Below are 14,954 nucleotides of genomic sequence, written 5' to 3' on the forward strand. Positions count from 1 at the left end.
CTGTAATACCGAAGAACAAAAGGAGGTTAAATGAGGATAGGATCACCCCGAGAAGTAGCACCATTGAGGTTCTTATGGAAACTGCAGTGCCATTTGAGCGGGGTGGAGAAAATCGTTTCTTGGATAAGGATGTGGACACGATCTAAATAAAGGAGGTCACGGAAAAGAGAAAGAGAGCTCGGTTGAGGAAAGGAATACAAATATATAACAGAAGACATTCTGATTGTAAAATTGTTTCATCTTCAGATAAAAGTACTATACGTTGATTGTAGGACGAGCAACAGTAATTTTCTCTAAATTGCATTTGCGGTGAAGTGTAGCTCTCCTCGTTTCCGAATAAGAGACGCGCATAAAATAAGCTAGAGATATTATAGGTATAACTTAAATATATATAAATATAAAATTAAACTGAAAATTAATTAGGTTAATCAAATGCTATACTCTAACGTTTTTACAAAAGAATTTATATTTCTTGTTAAGTACACGTTATTAGAGAGAGAGAGAGAGAGAGAGAGAGAGAGAGAGAGAGAGAGAGAGAGAGAGAGAGAGAGAGAGAGAGAGAGAGAGAGAGAGAGAGAGAGAGAGAGGAGAGAGAGAGAGAGAGAGAGAGAGAGGAGAGAGAGTAGAGAGAGAGAGAGAGAGAGAGAGAGAGAGAGAGAGAGAAACGATAATTATTTTTTTATTATAATTTAATTGCGCTAACTTTTTCGTGGCATGCTTTCTATTCTGGTCTTTAGATTGTATTGTAACGGCATGTTATACAATGATCGAAAAAAATTTTCGTGCACTGAATTCAATTCTAATTTAGCATCAGAAGTGTGTAACATTCCATGTTACTCAGAACGTTGCTATTTAGGGACATTATTCGTGAGTTATTGATGGTGCGTGCGAGATTCGCGTTACATGCTGTTATCTGCCGAGCATGTAAATTACATTGAAGTACTATACATATGTAGGTATATCGCGTCTGAATTGAACAGAACAAAATAAGATATTATATTCCATTGCCATTTGCTAAATGTGGAAAGCTACGGCAATAAATGTAAATCTTTCTTTTTCGCTAATAGATTCGTATCGGATATAATTTCGTGATGCTTTTTTGTTATTTAAGGATTGCAGTTATCTTCGTTTCTATTCGAACGTGAATTCTTTCTCTTCTTGTAATTACAAATTATTGAAGTTTTTGCCTGTTATTTAAAAGTTTACTATTATTTCCTACTGAATCGAATTAAAAATGAAGAGAAGTTTCACTTTTCGCTGAAGGGAAGTTTCGATAGACTTCATTTGTATCTCTTTTATTATCACGCTTTGATTTATTTAAAACAAGAGTTAAAATCGATATGATTTCGTTGAAATCTATAGAATAGACGGAAGGTTAACTTTACGCTTGTAGTCACAGTGATTAAATTGTTACAAAATAAATACCAAGAATAAACTTTGTGTTTGTGCAACAACGTAATTTGAGATAAAACAGAATTGCGCTATAGTTTCATTTCTCGGTTGAATGGCGCGCGTTACATTATTTCAATTAAACGCCTTTGGTAGAAACTTAATTCAACATTTGATGTGTTTAGCGCGTGCATGCGCATCTCGTGCACTGAATTACACGCATGTGGAAACGTCACGCGTTAAAGCTGTATGATATACCCGGCGCTACGAGCGCGACTATTTCAAAGCTGCTAATCCGCCGCTGTCGCGCTGCTGGACGCCGACAGTGCAGTGCAGCGAAACTGTAAATCGTTGCATTCTCGTATCCCGTGCGCGCGGGAGAGCTGTTATCAAGCGCGTGGATGTTATCTACAGGGTCAAAAGGAGGGTGAGAATATCGCGTGGGCGAATCGGGGTAGAGCCGCGCATTTGTTCCCAGTTCGTAGTGCTAATTACGCATCTGTCTTCCGGCACTTTATCGGTGTGTGGCATTTTGATCACAATTCCGTTGACGTTTGCTCGCTCGGAAGACTGATTTCGACACCTCGGCCCCGCCCGTGTTTCACGCCGCGCGATTTATTCGCGATATCGCCGATCAATCGGCGAAACGATCTCTCTCCGCGCGCGCTATAAGAATCAATCCGTTGGAAACGCGTATCTGGCAATCGTCCTCGTTTAGAATATCGTCCGATCATCGCGCACGACTCGCTGCACTGTTCTCGTTTTAGGTTTTAGAGGACACGCAATTAACTCAATCCCTCTCCAGTAATACCAGTGTTCTAGGATACTAATACCTACTCTCTGCTCAACTCTAATCTCTTTAATTGCTTTTTGTTGTTATGTCGAAGCACGCGGCAAATTGTATATGCCAGATGATAAATGTAATGCACGTGATTGCAATTCTATTGCGAAATGCAACTGCAAAATGAGAACGTGAATGTTATAGTATAACCCGAAAACTAGGTTATACGCGTTACGTATATCCGCCTGAATCCGCCGCTGTTACGAGGAATCGAAGAATTTGGAGTTCTATTCTAAGGATACAACTTAAAGAATACAGTCTTTTATATATATAAGATATGTACTTTATTCTCCAATTCTTACAAAAGCTCAGCTAGGTACGTTTCGTTTATAATTTCTTCTTTGACTCGACGAGTGCTTTCTCTTGTGCGCTCCCATCGCAGTTTTCTTGATTGTTTTAGCTCTGCTTCTTTCGCAGCGTTTAATGGCGGTGTAAGGAGTGTTACAACATTAAGAAAATCGTTATTGGTATCACGAAGTTTGAAAGAAACTCCAATTTTATTCTCATATTCCATTATAAAAGTTATAACATTTTATTAATAATATAATATATCAAAAAGTATGTGTTTGTTCCGCCAATAATGTTTAACCAAAAAGAATATATTTATATCGACAACAATTGGCAAAATATACAAAAAAACTTCACTACGTTTCAACCCAGGTTACCCAGGATTTGATGATCTCATCAGATCACTTGATAAGGACCCGAATCCTGGGTTGAAATGTAGTGAAGTTTTTTTGTATATATTTTGCCAATTGCTGTCGATATAAATATATTCTTTTTGTGGTTAATATAATATATACATAAATTATATATATGTGTGTATGTATTTAGCTAAAATACAATTTCTCAATTTTATAAACATTTAAAAATGTAAGATCGTTAGAATATCTTGTCATTGTTCGCAGAAATTAGTGTGGTGTTAAAGAATTATGCTGCAAAACTAAACAATCTTGTATATACATAAAAATAAATAATTAGGTTCTAATTAATTTTTCTTAGTATACGCAAGAAAGGAAAGCGTGCTATTAAACTAAGCTACTTAAAAGATAATTGTCATAGTCGTGGCACGGTCGTGGTCGTAGTCGCCGTAAAACCTTACGCGTAAAATGCAAAACGTACCATTTCTTGCAAGCGCCATCTCCTCGAATCGATTCGTGTCTCTCGCTCGGCCGGCACCGCCCTACAAATTAGACTTTCGAGAAGAGTAATAAGTACGCTTGCATGTCACGTACTTACGTTCGGCGAAGATTTGCTTTTCGTGCCCACGTGGGATTTGCACCAAAGTCGATATCCTCTCTTAAGCGTCCTCGTAGCGGTCCTTCGTGGCTTTCGATAAACTTCCATTTCACGGGCACGTTTATTCTGACTTTTAGACTTTCGCAACTATTTGCGGTTAGTACGTCTATGAAGCGGTTATGTACAAAATATCTAAATATTTTTCATAATCAAACTTTATAATGCATGATACATTTTGTGAGTTAATTACACACGCGAAGAGTAACTTTCATATATTACTTACAATTAGTCTTGCGTTTGTCAAAAAATTTAGGAGTATATGTAACGCAATTAATTATACAGTTATGTAATGGCCGGAACATCTTTATGAAATCAACATGGAATTTTATTAAGAATAATTGCTTAATAGAATCCGTTTAATAAGATTTTTCTATAAGAAGATTAGTCCTGTGGCAGCGTTGATGTCACTTTATAATAATTTCCGACCGGGAAGACACGAATTGAGTCGTGAGCCAATAAAGCCTTGCGGTAGATAAATCCTTGCACTAACCGGGGAGCCGAGGAACTTTTATTTATTACGCATCCTTTACACACACACACACACACACACACATACGTAAAACAAAAGATTTATCCCCGGCGATTCGAATGTACGAGCCATCTATAAAATGTCGGACACGCTCGCATAAAATTCACGCCGTCTACAGATCGAGCCGGTACGGAATGGAGCAATGTCTCCCGTACTCGTGTGTCACTAACGAAATGTTAGAGTTATGGTTCGCGTAACAATGCAACGAGATAACGTCGATGCGCGCCGATATACCATGGATGGCACGTTTTGATCGAGACGATCAGTATACATTCCATTAGGCTAACGCAAGCTTTTCCGATGGACGTGGGCCGCGGTCTAATATTGATCTTTTTGGAAAGAGCGGACCTCAGCAAAGAGAGTAAAAATATTTCCCATTAAAACGTCGCGCAGAAAGATTCTCGCTAGCTAGATTTAATTAAACAAACACCCATTTTTGCGATATTTTTCAGCTAACTTGAAAGCGCGGGGTGAATTTATCTGTAAGTAAATTATTACAAAACGGCAGGAATTTGTTAGTTTTATTGTCTTCGTAAAAAGTATGAGAAACTGACGTGGCGATAAAAACTTGGGAGCATTTGTCTTATGCAATCCGTCGCAAAACAAAGAAAATTGTGTCGACGGCGAAAAACTAGATATATCACTCAGCTAGATACGGAAAATGCACGAAAAGATTTTTAACTGCCAGGTTACCAGGGGTGAGTGTTTTTAGAATCGCACCGGCGAAGGTTGCGCCGTAGTACTTGCGGCGAAAGAAGATTACGTGAGGGGAATATAGCGCGAAATCCTTGAAAATTGCCGCTGCGGCTTACGCACGACGCAAAAGCTTTAAATTTAATAGCGTTCCGCGTTCTGTTAAGTTCTATTTCGGTGGTGAAAGTAAGAGGGAAAGAAATATCGCGACAAGTCACATTTCGATTTCTTACTTTTCGTGAGACTTTCGGAGATATTTAATCGTTTATCGAACACCCGCGGCGGAGATTAGAAATTTGTCTTTTTTTCAATTGAATCAGCTATAGATCGTGAGATTCTGTGATTTTAATTTACGTATATAGTTTTTTACCGCGAATTAAGTGCCAGCGTAGTTCACTTCATGTTCCGTCGGTGGCGAACCGTATAGCAGCCTCCAACGCCGGATATTTTACAAATGGCACTGGCCGAGTAAATGCGGGTATCGTCTTCTCTTTTTGCGTGCGCGCACCAACCACCGACGTTAAACGAAATCTCAGTAATTGGCTCGACCGCATTTCGAAAACGTCGAGCGACAACGAAAGATACATCTACCGCCATAAATAAAACCCGCTTACCGCGAGTCCCGCTGAGGCCAGCTATCTCTCCCTTTCTCGAGAAATGCGAATTTCCGTTCCAATATCGCTAATTCAAAACGCTCGCACGGTGCATTTGGACATTTCGACAAGACGTTTATTATACTCTTGGATCGCTGTTCTTGAATTTTTGAATTTCTTGCGTTTTCATAGAATTATTTACTGCAGCCGGGTTTTCCCACTTTACCGAGTTCAGTTAAAATATATGATTACATACATTTTTCATTTTTTTTACACACTACTAATTAGGGATTAAATATCCACCTTTTTTGAACGTAAATTCTTACTAAATGAAAAAAATTTTATATTAATTAAACGTTGATATAAACAAGAATAAATATGCAAACGTAACTTGATAATAATTAAGTAATTAATTTATAATTAGATCGATAGTTTCATTGGATTTCATATGTAAAATACTGTTGTGCAAATGTATTCTTAATTTGAGCGACTTGTTGTTACTACTAAATTATAAAGATAAAATAACAAATAATGAACGATGGAATAACGAACATATAAGCAAAAATTGCAAGATATGTGATAAATGAGTAAAATGCATGAATGCATGCAGAAAATGTCAGCATTTTATTGCTAATATTACGTCGTATGTGACTAATTATTTTTAACATTTCCATAATGATGTTTCTGAAATCAACATTTTATATCAGAGACTCGGTGTTTGTTATAGCAATGGATTGTTATTAAAGAAAAATGTAATGAGCAATATCGTATAACGTGGCGGGAATGCAAACCGATGAAATGTATCCGGAATACTGGGAGTTTCATTTCACGTATCTATCATAAAAGTATTTCGCAAAGGACTGTTTTAGAGTTGTCGTACAGACACTCGAGATAAATTTTGAACCTATAATACTGATAAACGAACGCGTATATGTACAATCATAGATGTACGTTGTAAAATACAGCGAAAATGAAAATACATAAAATGCATGGTTATGACAGGGGTGTACGGGACGGGAGATCATTCTCAGCATTTTTGTAGAGATATCACCGAAGCGTACTACATTTTCTGACTCGTCGTTTGACGTTGAGCTACAGCTGAAGAGCGATATGTAATCAACGATACGCCGTAAAACCTGGCAAAAACGAAAGCCCGATGAAACGTATCGGAAAACCGAAGTTTTATTTTGCATAGATATCAAAAGGGATAGGTGCGCGCGATAGGGAGATGATTCTCAGCATTCTGTCGCGCGAATGTTACGGCGAACGCTTCGGCGATCTCGACGCTTGGGGTTGCGTCACGTGAAAAAAAAGAAGGGGGGTGGGAAAAAGAAAAAAGAGCGACCGCGTTTACGCGCTGACAACGACGCTCGCGCCGACGCCGACGCCCGATGGATATCCCGTTGGTGCGGGAATTATGGCTCGCATGCTGAAAGAGGGTTGACAAAAAGATTACGTGGTTGTCGACGCGACCGACGTGGCGAAAGTGCTGACCGAGTTGTTGGCCGGCGGTGGATCGATAACGCGTCGCGAATCGCGTCAAAACTATCCAACCGATCCGATCCGGCTCGTCCAACGATCCGCGCCATCGCGATGTACCGAAAGGCATTCGCGAATCAAAACGGATTATTGGAGACATGTCCCACCCGTTCGCAGTAATTTGCGCCAGCACCCAGTGACCACCCTTTACCCCGATCTAGCCATCACTTTCGCGACCGTTTTCGCGAGTTCGCGAGTACCGCGATGTGTTTAAGTAGCGTGTCGACGGTCGGCGAATTAGCGGCGGAGTAAATAACATCGTGACGATCTATCTCGCGTAGCGGAATTCCATGTATATAGTTGCTTTATCCGCAACGTCAATGGACTTCGGTGAGAAATTGGCATGATCTGCTCCGTAGTGACGCAAATAAATTGCTTCGTTATCCTTCCAATCAGAAACGAATTTGTTAAACAGAGCTTTTGAAAACTGAAACTGCTCTCGTCAAATTTATCGTTATTTATACATTATTATTGATAATAATTTACGAATCTCGCTTATCACTCAATAGTAATTCGATTCGAGAACTGATCGTTATTTTAAAACAATTGTCTTTTTTCGGCATATACTGCATATACTCTTTTATTTGGATATATTTTGCTTTTGTTTGCCTTTAATGGAATTAATACCAATTTCTTTCCAGTTCTAATAGCGACAGGGATTGCTGGCTGCACATATACATATACATATATATATACAATATATATGTATGTATATACCCGTAAGTTGATGAAAACGCAAACGCGATTCCTAAGAGCGGTTGCTCTTACCCATTGCATCGTATTTTACCAAGCGCGGTGGCGCTGTTCTATCGAAACAAAACCGAAATAGGAATACTCGCGAGTGCGAATAGGACAGAATTTTGCTCACAGTCGCGAACACTCACTCAGTCGCACCCGCACGAAACTTGTAAATGAGATTAAGACGAATGGCACCTTAGTTTACCGCCGTGACGCCGTCTCGGAATGCTCGGTACGTTGCTTTCATTTTGCCGAAATTACACCGAATGTAGTGCAGATTGTGCTACGGCAAAGGGGTGATTAGCTAGCTATAAGAACACCGCGCGGTGTATCGCGATCGCAGTTTCGATTTTCCGCGGCACGGATGGTGTGGATTAGCTATCGTTGCGAGAGTCTAAAATTATGACGTCGGCAGGCACGTGTGTAGTGTGTAGCACACAGCGCAACATCTTGTAACTTATCTTTCTGTGCAGTATATATAAAATATATCGATGATACAGCAGCCGCTTGTAGAAGACTGATTTATTACGAGTCTAGTCGAAACTGCTTCCAAGATGAAATACTACCACTCGCAACCCACGCTCGCGTTTCGGTTTTTTTTATTTGTAAGAGAAAGAAAACTGTTCTTCTCGTTTGCAATTCGACAATTTGTAGATTCAGTTATTTCGGTTTTCCTTACATACGATATTTCGAATTGAGGTATCCAAGTTGGAAATGCTCTCTTTTTAAATGTCTCAAAGCTATATGACATTCGTGATGAACAGTACATGTAAATATATTCACATATTTCTTCCGTAAAATACGGTTGAGCGTTTTCCCTGCACGAATCATTTTATAAGATCGCAAAACAGCGGCTTGGTGGTTTATAAAAAAGATATATGTAGGCGCGTTCTTTTGCATATTTACGACGAGGGAAAGTCAACGTTCCGCCGCGCCGTTGCGAGGAAGGAGGAAGCAAGTAAGAAACGCGATTTGAACGTTTTTATACGCGACAAGGAAGCTTATATGTTGGCCGATGGTGAATAAGCTGTAAAATATCGAACGCCTCGAATTGTAAAAAAAATGCGGCGTTTGCATGCAGAGTTATATTTCGCGCGCAACTCTTGTATATACATCCATGTTGATCGGATCAACGATACGATCGTCGAACGAAGTGGTTTCTACTTGACACGGTGTACTTCACGAGCCTCGATAAAGAGACAAGAGGCCTGCCAAACCTAATCCCTTTCGATCGCGTTTCTGACAAGCCGTCCGCACAGATTCGAGGGTTCGCTTTTCGAGAGCTCCACTTAGCAGCGCGAAGAGATGGGATTGATTCGCAATCGTTCGAATTGCCAGCTAGAAAGTCAAAACCGTTTGAAGAATTTCCTCGACAGCTGGACCCTTTCTTCGTGCCAGTGATTGAATCGGCTTTTTACCGCCTGCGCTTTACTTCACTGTTCTTACGTTCATTCGTCGCACATACATATCCCGAACGGAAGTTCTAGATTGCGAGCGATAATTTTGAGATTCGTGATTGATTACATTCTGTGGAACACGCTAGGAGAGTATATTTTACAAAATATACTCTCAAAATATTTTACATTTTAGAAAAAAAGGATCATACGTTTATTATCATGCATGCCGTTAATATCATGAAAGATAAATATTCCGTATATTTCGTTAAATTATTTTAAATTTTAAATGGGTTCTGATTTAAAAGTTTTATCTCTCTTTTATTAAACATATAATTTAATTATCTAATGAAGGATATAATCAAGCGATTTGAAATCTAAATGTGACCGAAGAAAAATGTATGATAAAACATCTTAAGTGCGAACTGGGGATATAATAGTAAAAAATGTAAATAGTGAATAAATGTGGTTATGCGTTGTTCTTTGTTTTAAAAAATAATTTCTGTAAGCTAATTTTTCATAATATTTTGCTCAATTATTTTACAGTTTTAAGCTACAAACGGAATTATATTTCTGTCGTAGAAAAAAATGTAATTTTCTTTGTTATTCCTACCTCATTCTTCTTCGCATACATACGTTAATCAATAATACTGTTAATCAGCAGCAAAATTATTTTATTGAAAAAATACTAAAAATAAAACAGGGTTTATTTTATGATTTTTTACATTATTCATAGTCTCAATATAACGAACCGTTATGAATTTCATTGAATTACAAATAAAACGATGTAGCGTCGATTTTCAGCATCAATTTTTAGCAATATTTTTCAAATTTTTTTACCGCATCCAGAATACGAGCGATACAAAACATTATACGAATTTGATTGAAAATAAAAATTCAGAAAAATGTGCAAATATATTGATCTTAAAATAAATTCGAAATATACATTCGTTCTCCGCGTAATAACGCGTGTAGTTGTTCATACTCATTATTATCATAATAATCGAGATTAAGCGACTCAACTGGCCAATTTCTATTTATTCGTCTCACAACGTTTCGACCCCGATTGGGTTCTTCTCAAGTGAGATTATACAAAATTATGCAACAATATTATTCGTCGCAAGACGTTGCGCCCAAACCACATCATGCGAACGCCACGCTAGAACGAATAAAATGTCCATATAAGTATGTCAGATATAAATTATGAAAAAGTGGGAGACATATCGCAAGTACATCGTGAGAACTTACATATTAAGTGCGTCAAAAGAACAAAATAACAAGTTTCTGAGAGCCGCCAAGCAAATTCTGAAGAGAAAAGGACTATCCATTTTCTTCACTGGCTTTTGTATAATCTCACTTGAGAAGGACCCAAATCGGGGTCGAAACGTTGTGAGACGAATAAATATAAAGATATCCATGGCACATAGCCACGCTATGCTCTGTAACAACATTTAACAACGCGATTAAGCGATGCCGAGATTTCTGGGGATACAAGCTGTCCGTATTATCGCCGCAGATCGATCTAGTCCTGGCACGGAGAAGATTACATTTCGCGATAGCATCTGGTTAACGGCATAATTCGTGGATTCCACTTTGCGTCTTCCAAGACAAAGGTTAATAGCGTCTAACTCCTTTGACCGCAGGTATCTAATCTGACGTTGAACATGCCATCGCAGTCGCACGCATTGCGCTTAATAGATCCTCAGGATCTTCCCTGTTGGTTCACCGACAGCATATAGGGATGTATTAAGGGGCAGAATTAGTTTCCACCGATTTCTCGCAAGCAAACACCATCAAGCAATTTCTGTTCATTAGGCTCATATCGGTCTCAAGAAATTTTTCTATCGCCTATTCCCTCGCGTACCCGAGAAAATTCAAGTAAATATGATCTTACGCTAAATTAAATTAACTATCTTAAAATAATAATTAAATTTTTGTGTAAGGAAATATATTGGCTAATTATTCGTAAATAAAACTCTTTGCATTGTTTTACTTATCACACAATCGTCGAGATGAATTTGAATAGCTAAGGAACGTCAGTTATTATTCTTGACCGTTATGATAACAGCTTTTATTTCGTTATGAAAATCTGCATATAATTAGCATACTAATTAAGAATAATATTGTGAATTTAATTATAATATAATGATTCGTGGCGTATTGCTTAATAATGCATTCTGGCGATTTATTTTACTTTATCGAGTGTTATTAAGCGTACATTCCATATATATTTCATAATTTACTTACAAATTCACTTATACATGCACTTATACATGCAGTTGTACACGCAGTAGTAGACAGAAAAGTATATAAATGCTATTTAGATATTAACTTATTCTGTAATCTATTTTTTTCTCTTTCTGTAACCATTTTTTCTCTTTTTACGTTCTGGTTTAATAATAGCAATTCCCTTTCTAAAAAATGTGTATTAATCAAAGCTTCAATATTTTTCGAAGTCGTGGACATATGCGTGTTCATGATAGAGGGCATGTTAAATTTTTTTTTGAGGGTGATCGGTTGTCTCGAAGCTTGTATCCCGCCTTGTTTCATCATGTGATTTGTGTGTCTGTAACCCCAAAAGTCGATTGACAGTAAATGTTACTTATTCAAAATGCGGTTATATTTGTTTTTATTGTGGTGCAAATGTTTTGTGTAATGATATGTATAGTAAAAAAGCTAAATGGCGCATTCTTATAGGGTTCTAGTATAATATAAATGCAATGAGATATCTTAATATGTATTTAATACGTATTTAATAATATACATCTCGCTCAAGTAAAAAATACAAGCAAAGTTGAATTTTATATATTATATATAAAATAACCTCAGAGTGTGTGTTAAAAGTATTTAATTATACATTTTTAATTGTAATAGATATCCGAAATATATTTGAGAGTATTTATCGCTTTCTTTTTTAGTAAAGTAAAAAGTAACAACAGAAAGGCAGAAAATTTTTAACTACATAAACAATACGTTTTTCTTTTCCTTTTTTCTTTTCGCATACTACGCTCTTAAATTCTCTATAGCGACTATGAAACTCAATTGTAACAATCCAAATGTGTTCGGTGAGTTACGCCGATCGATAATTACTTCTCAAAAACTTCTCAATCTGTCGGTTTTTGCCGAAAAATCCATCATCGTAAGTTTGTTCGAGAACGAGTGTTTTGCCACTCTTACGTTACTTTTTCGACTTCGGTTTCCTTTCCCTTCGATCCGCCATCGATATCGTCCGGTGTGTGCTTGTCGTGGAAGTACACCAGGCGGGTCAACATCGAGACAATCGACGGGATCTGCTTTTTCCCGTGGAACTTTTCACTCCCCGGCACATAGGATTGATACTCGATGGCGACACGACGGTTAACGAAGGTCATTAGGCTGAGTAGATCGCGGCTGCGCCCGTGAAGCTCCAGCTCCTCGCAGAGCGCCTGTATGAACCAGGAGCCCGAGTCCGGATTGCGCCACGAGTAAAAACCTGAAAGTCGTAACGCGCGGTTTATTCTTGGACTGCGGTGAATTGATTCGCCTCTCCCCGGCACGTAATGAGATACACTTCGCGCAGCCGGGATGTATGCGACGCTATCGATAGCGGGCTCTCGCCTCTCGGTAAAGTGGATACACCAGCGAATGACCTATGACCCATGCGATAGTGGCAAGGTAGCGATATAGGACAGGGATAGAAATTTAAAACTCTAGAGATAATATATGTATCGAGTATACGTTGGCTGTATACACGCGCGACGCTTAACGTGTAGCTGCCTTTTCTAACGCGTTAAAATATGTAAAGTAAGTTTATTTTTTTAGGCTCTACTATAGAAAAATATGGAAACCCAAGTATAACGACCTATGTATAGGTAGATAAGAGTAGGTCATGTATCTTAATAGCGCCTGCTTTAAAAAGGTTTCCAGAATAAAAGTGAAACAAAATTGAAATAAATTTATTGAAACTCTCATATAGAGCTGTTAAAGATAGTTCACGTCGTCGAGTTGACGGATTTGTTACGACTTTGAGAAAACCCGGTTTCTAATAAAAACTTACAGCTTTCCAGGGCAATAAGTTTAAATTAATCTTAACTTTCCGCGCATATACGAGCAACCGCATACTCCTTGCTAATTGTGTTGCGCGGAACAGATATATTTTAACCCGAAATTACAAAGTTTGGTGTTACCTTTAGTATAGCACTTAAACTTCTTAGGAAAGTTGCGTATATTCTACATTTAGATGGCATCGAGTCTTAGACCTCATCTAATGGGCTTGAGATTAAGCAAAGTAACGTGGGATTAGCAATAACATAGGGATAGCAACAACATTATATGAAACACGATCTTTATAAATTATTCATTTAATAATTATAAGAAAATTATTTAAAATGCTATTGGAATAATTATTAGAAAATTATTATATTATATTATATTATTTATTACATTTTATATTGTTATATGTTGTAATATTGTAATATATTGTGTTTCATTTATTCACAGTATTTGACTTTATAGTTATTCAAAACTCGGGTTTCTTAATGCTCAAGTCGCGACCCCAACGACAATGTAGAATCAGAAATGATGCAAACACAATTACAGACTCCGAAGTTTCAGCATAAATCGTGGTACAAGTGGAATAAAGGTTAATTGTTAGAAATAGTTTTTGACCTCTTACTTCCTTAATCTGCCCTTAAACTCGTTTGCATGGACGCTGAATAGCGTTAATGCCTGTTAGTTCAAATTTGGATCATTCCCTTTCTCCGTGTATTACTAATTGGATTGGAACGCCTGCACTTCCCTAATCTTTGAATGCGTTATACACGTCCGGATCTTGCTGCATTATAAACTGTTTAATTATTCCGTCTCTCTCATCTCGCTATTCTATAGATCTTACACGACGAGAGCTTATCATCGACTTTGGCTCAAACACGATGCGATCAATTCACCCGGTACGTGCTTCGAATACTGCATCAGTCCAACTACCATTTCACTACCGATTCTATGGTCAAAGACACTTTCAAGTTACAGGAAAACTACCCATGCCCTCATTGATAAATCTTAATAATTGGACGGTTACGAGCAAAATGAAGGATCGCCGCGACATAGAATTCGTTACATCTGAAAGGTTGCATTGTAGGATCGAAGCGTATTACAGGAAACACGTTGTTAGAATAGGCAAAAATTATATTTGCATCTACTTGCCATTCAAGAATATGTAAGAGAAATCGATTTCTTGATATATTCTGACAACGTGTTCTCTTATACAACGTGCGCCAGATTCCTACCGCTATTTTTGTCTAGGGGTCTTACAACTTATACCAATAGAGACCGTTTTTCTGCGAAAATCCAAATATGTTCTTAATTGTTCGTAAAATATAAATAGTTGAACATATAAAAAGCTTTTAACACAAATGATATTTTTATCTACAGATAACGATATATCATTTAACTCCAGATGGATTTTCCGTTTAAGACACTTTAATTAAAAGCTTAATTCTAAAAAACGTTCTATATTAAATACTAAAAAACTGTTGAAAAAAAATCCTTATCAAACTTTTCGTATCAAGTTTAAAATTGAATTTTCATCTTAGCGTTGGTTATCAATACCGTTTAACACGGCTCGCAATAATTTGCAAACTTATAATTATTTGCAGTTTTGGTGGCTAGAGAGAATCGGGGGCAATATGCGTTGAGCGCTAACAATAACACGTGTGACGCGAAACATCTTAGTGCTAACCGGATGTACACGTGTGCTCGATGATGTATTAACCATACGTTCACTCCCATAGCGAAGTGTTAAATGCACGTTCGCTATCACCGGTATGTTAACTACGCGCTTATCTCCTACACGGCATATTAATGACGCCTTTAGCATCGAGCCAGGTGTTATCCGCGAATTCACCACCGCCCACATTATTAACAATACGTCCACTTCCTGCTCCATATGTAGACGACACGCA

General features: G+C 37.8%; 2 protein-coding genes across 7 annotated transcripts in view; one reads left to right on the forward strand and one right to left on the reverse strand.

Moving 5' to 3' along the window:
• LOC143896247 (alkaline phosphatase) overlaps positions 1-14,954 on the forward strand; it is a 178,288-nt gene that overhangs the window by 72,173 nt on the left and 91,161 nt on the right. The window lies entirely within an intron of this gene.
• LOC143896251 (caspase-1) overlaps positions 11,290-14,954 on the reverse strand; it is a 112,311-nt gene continuing 108,646 nt past the window's right edge. For 2 of the 5 annotated variants that reach the window (XM_077403966.1, XM_077403968.1), the window contains exon 5: positions 11,291-12,487. In XM_077403966.1, the coding sequence (XP_077260092.1) occupies positions 12,189-12,487 (299 nt within the window). In that variant the 3' untranslated portion in view covers positions 11,291-12,188. Of the gene's footprint in view, positions 12,488-14,954 lie in introns of all 5 variants that reach the window. The other 3 variants (XM_077403967.1, XM_077403969.1, XM_077403965.1) reach the window with 3 other exon arrangements.

Source organism: Temnothorax americanus, unplaced genomic scaffold (genome assembly GCF_048541705.1).
Source record: "Temnothorax americanus isolate GAGA-0224 unplaced genomic scaffold, ASM4854170v1 Scaffold18, whole genome shotgun sequence".
In the NCBI taxonomy this organism is placed as follows: Eukaryota; Metazoa; Arthropoda; class Insecta; order Hymenoptera; family Formicidae; genus Temnothorax; species Temnothorax americanus.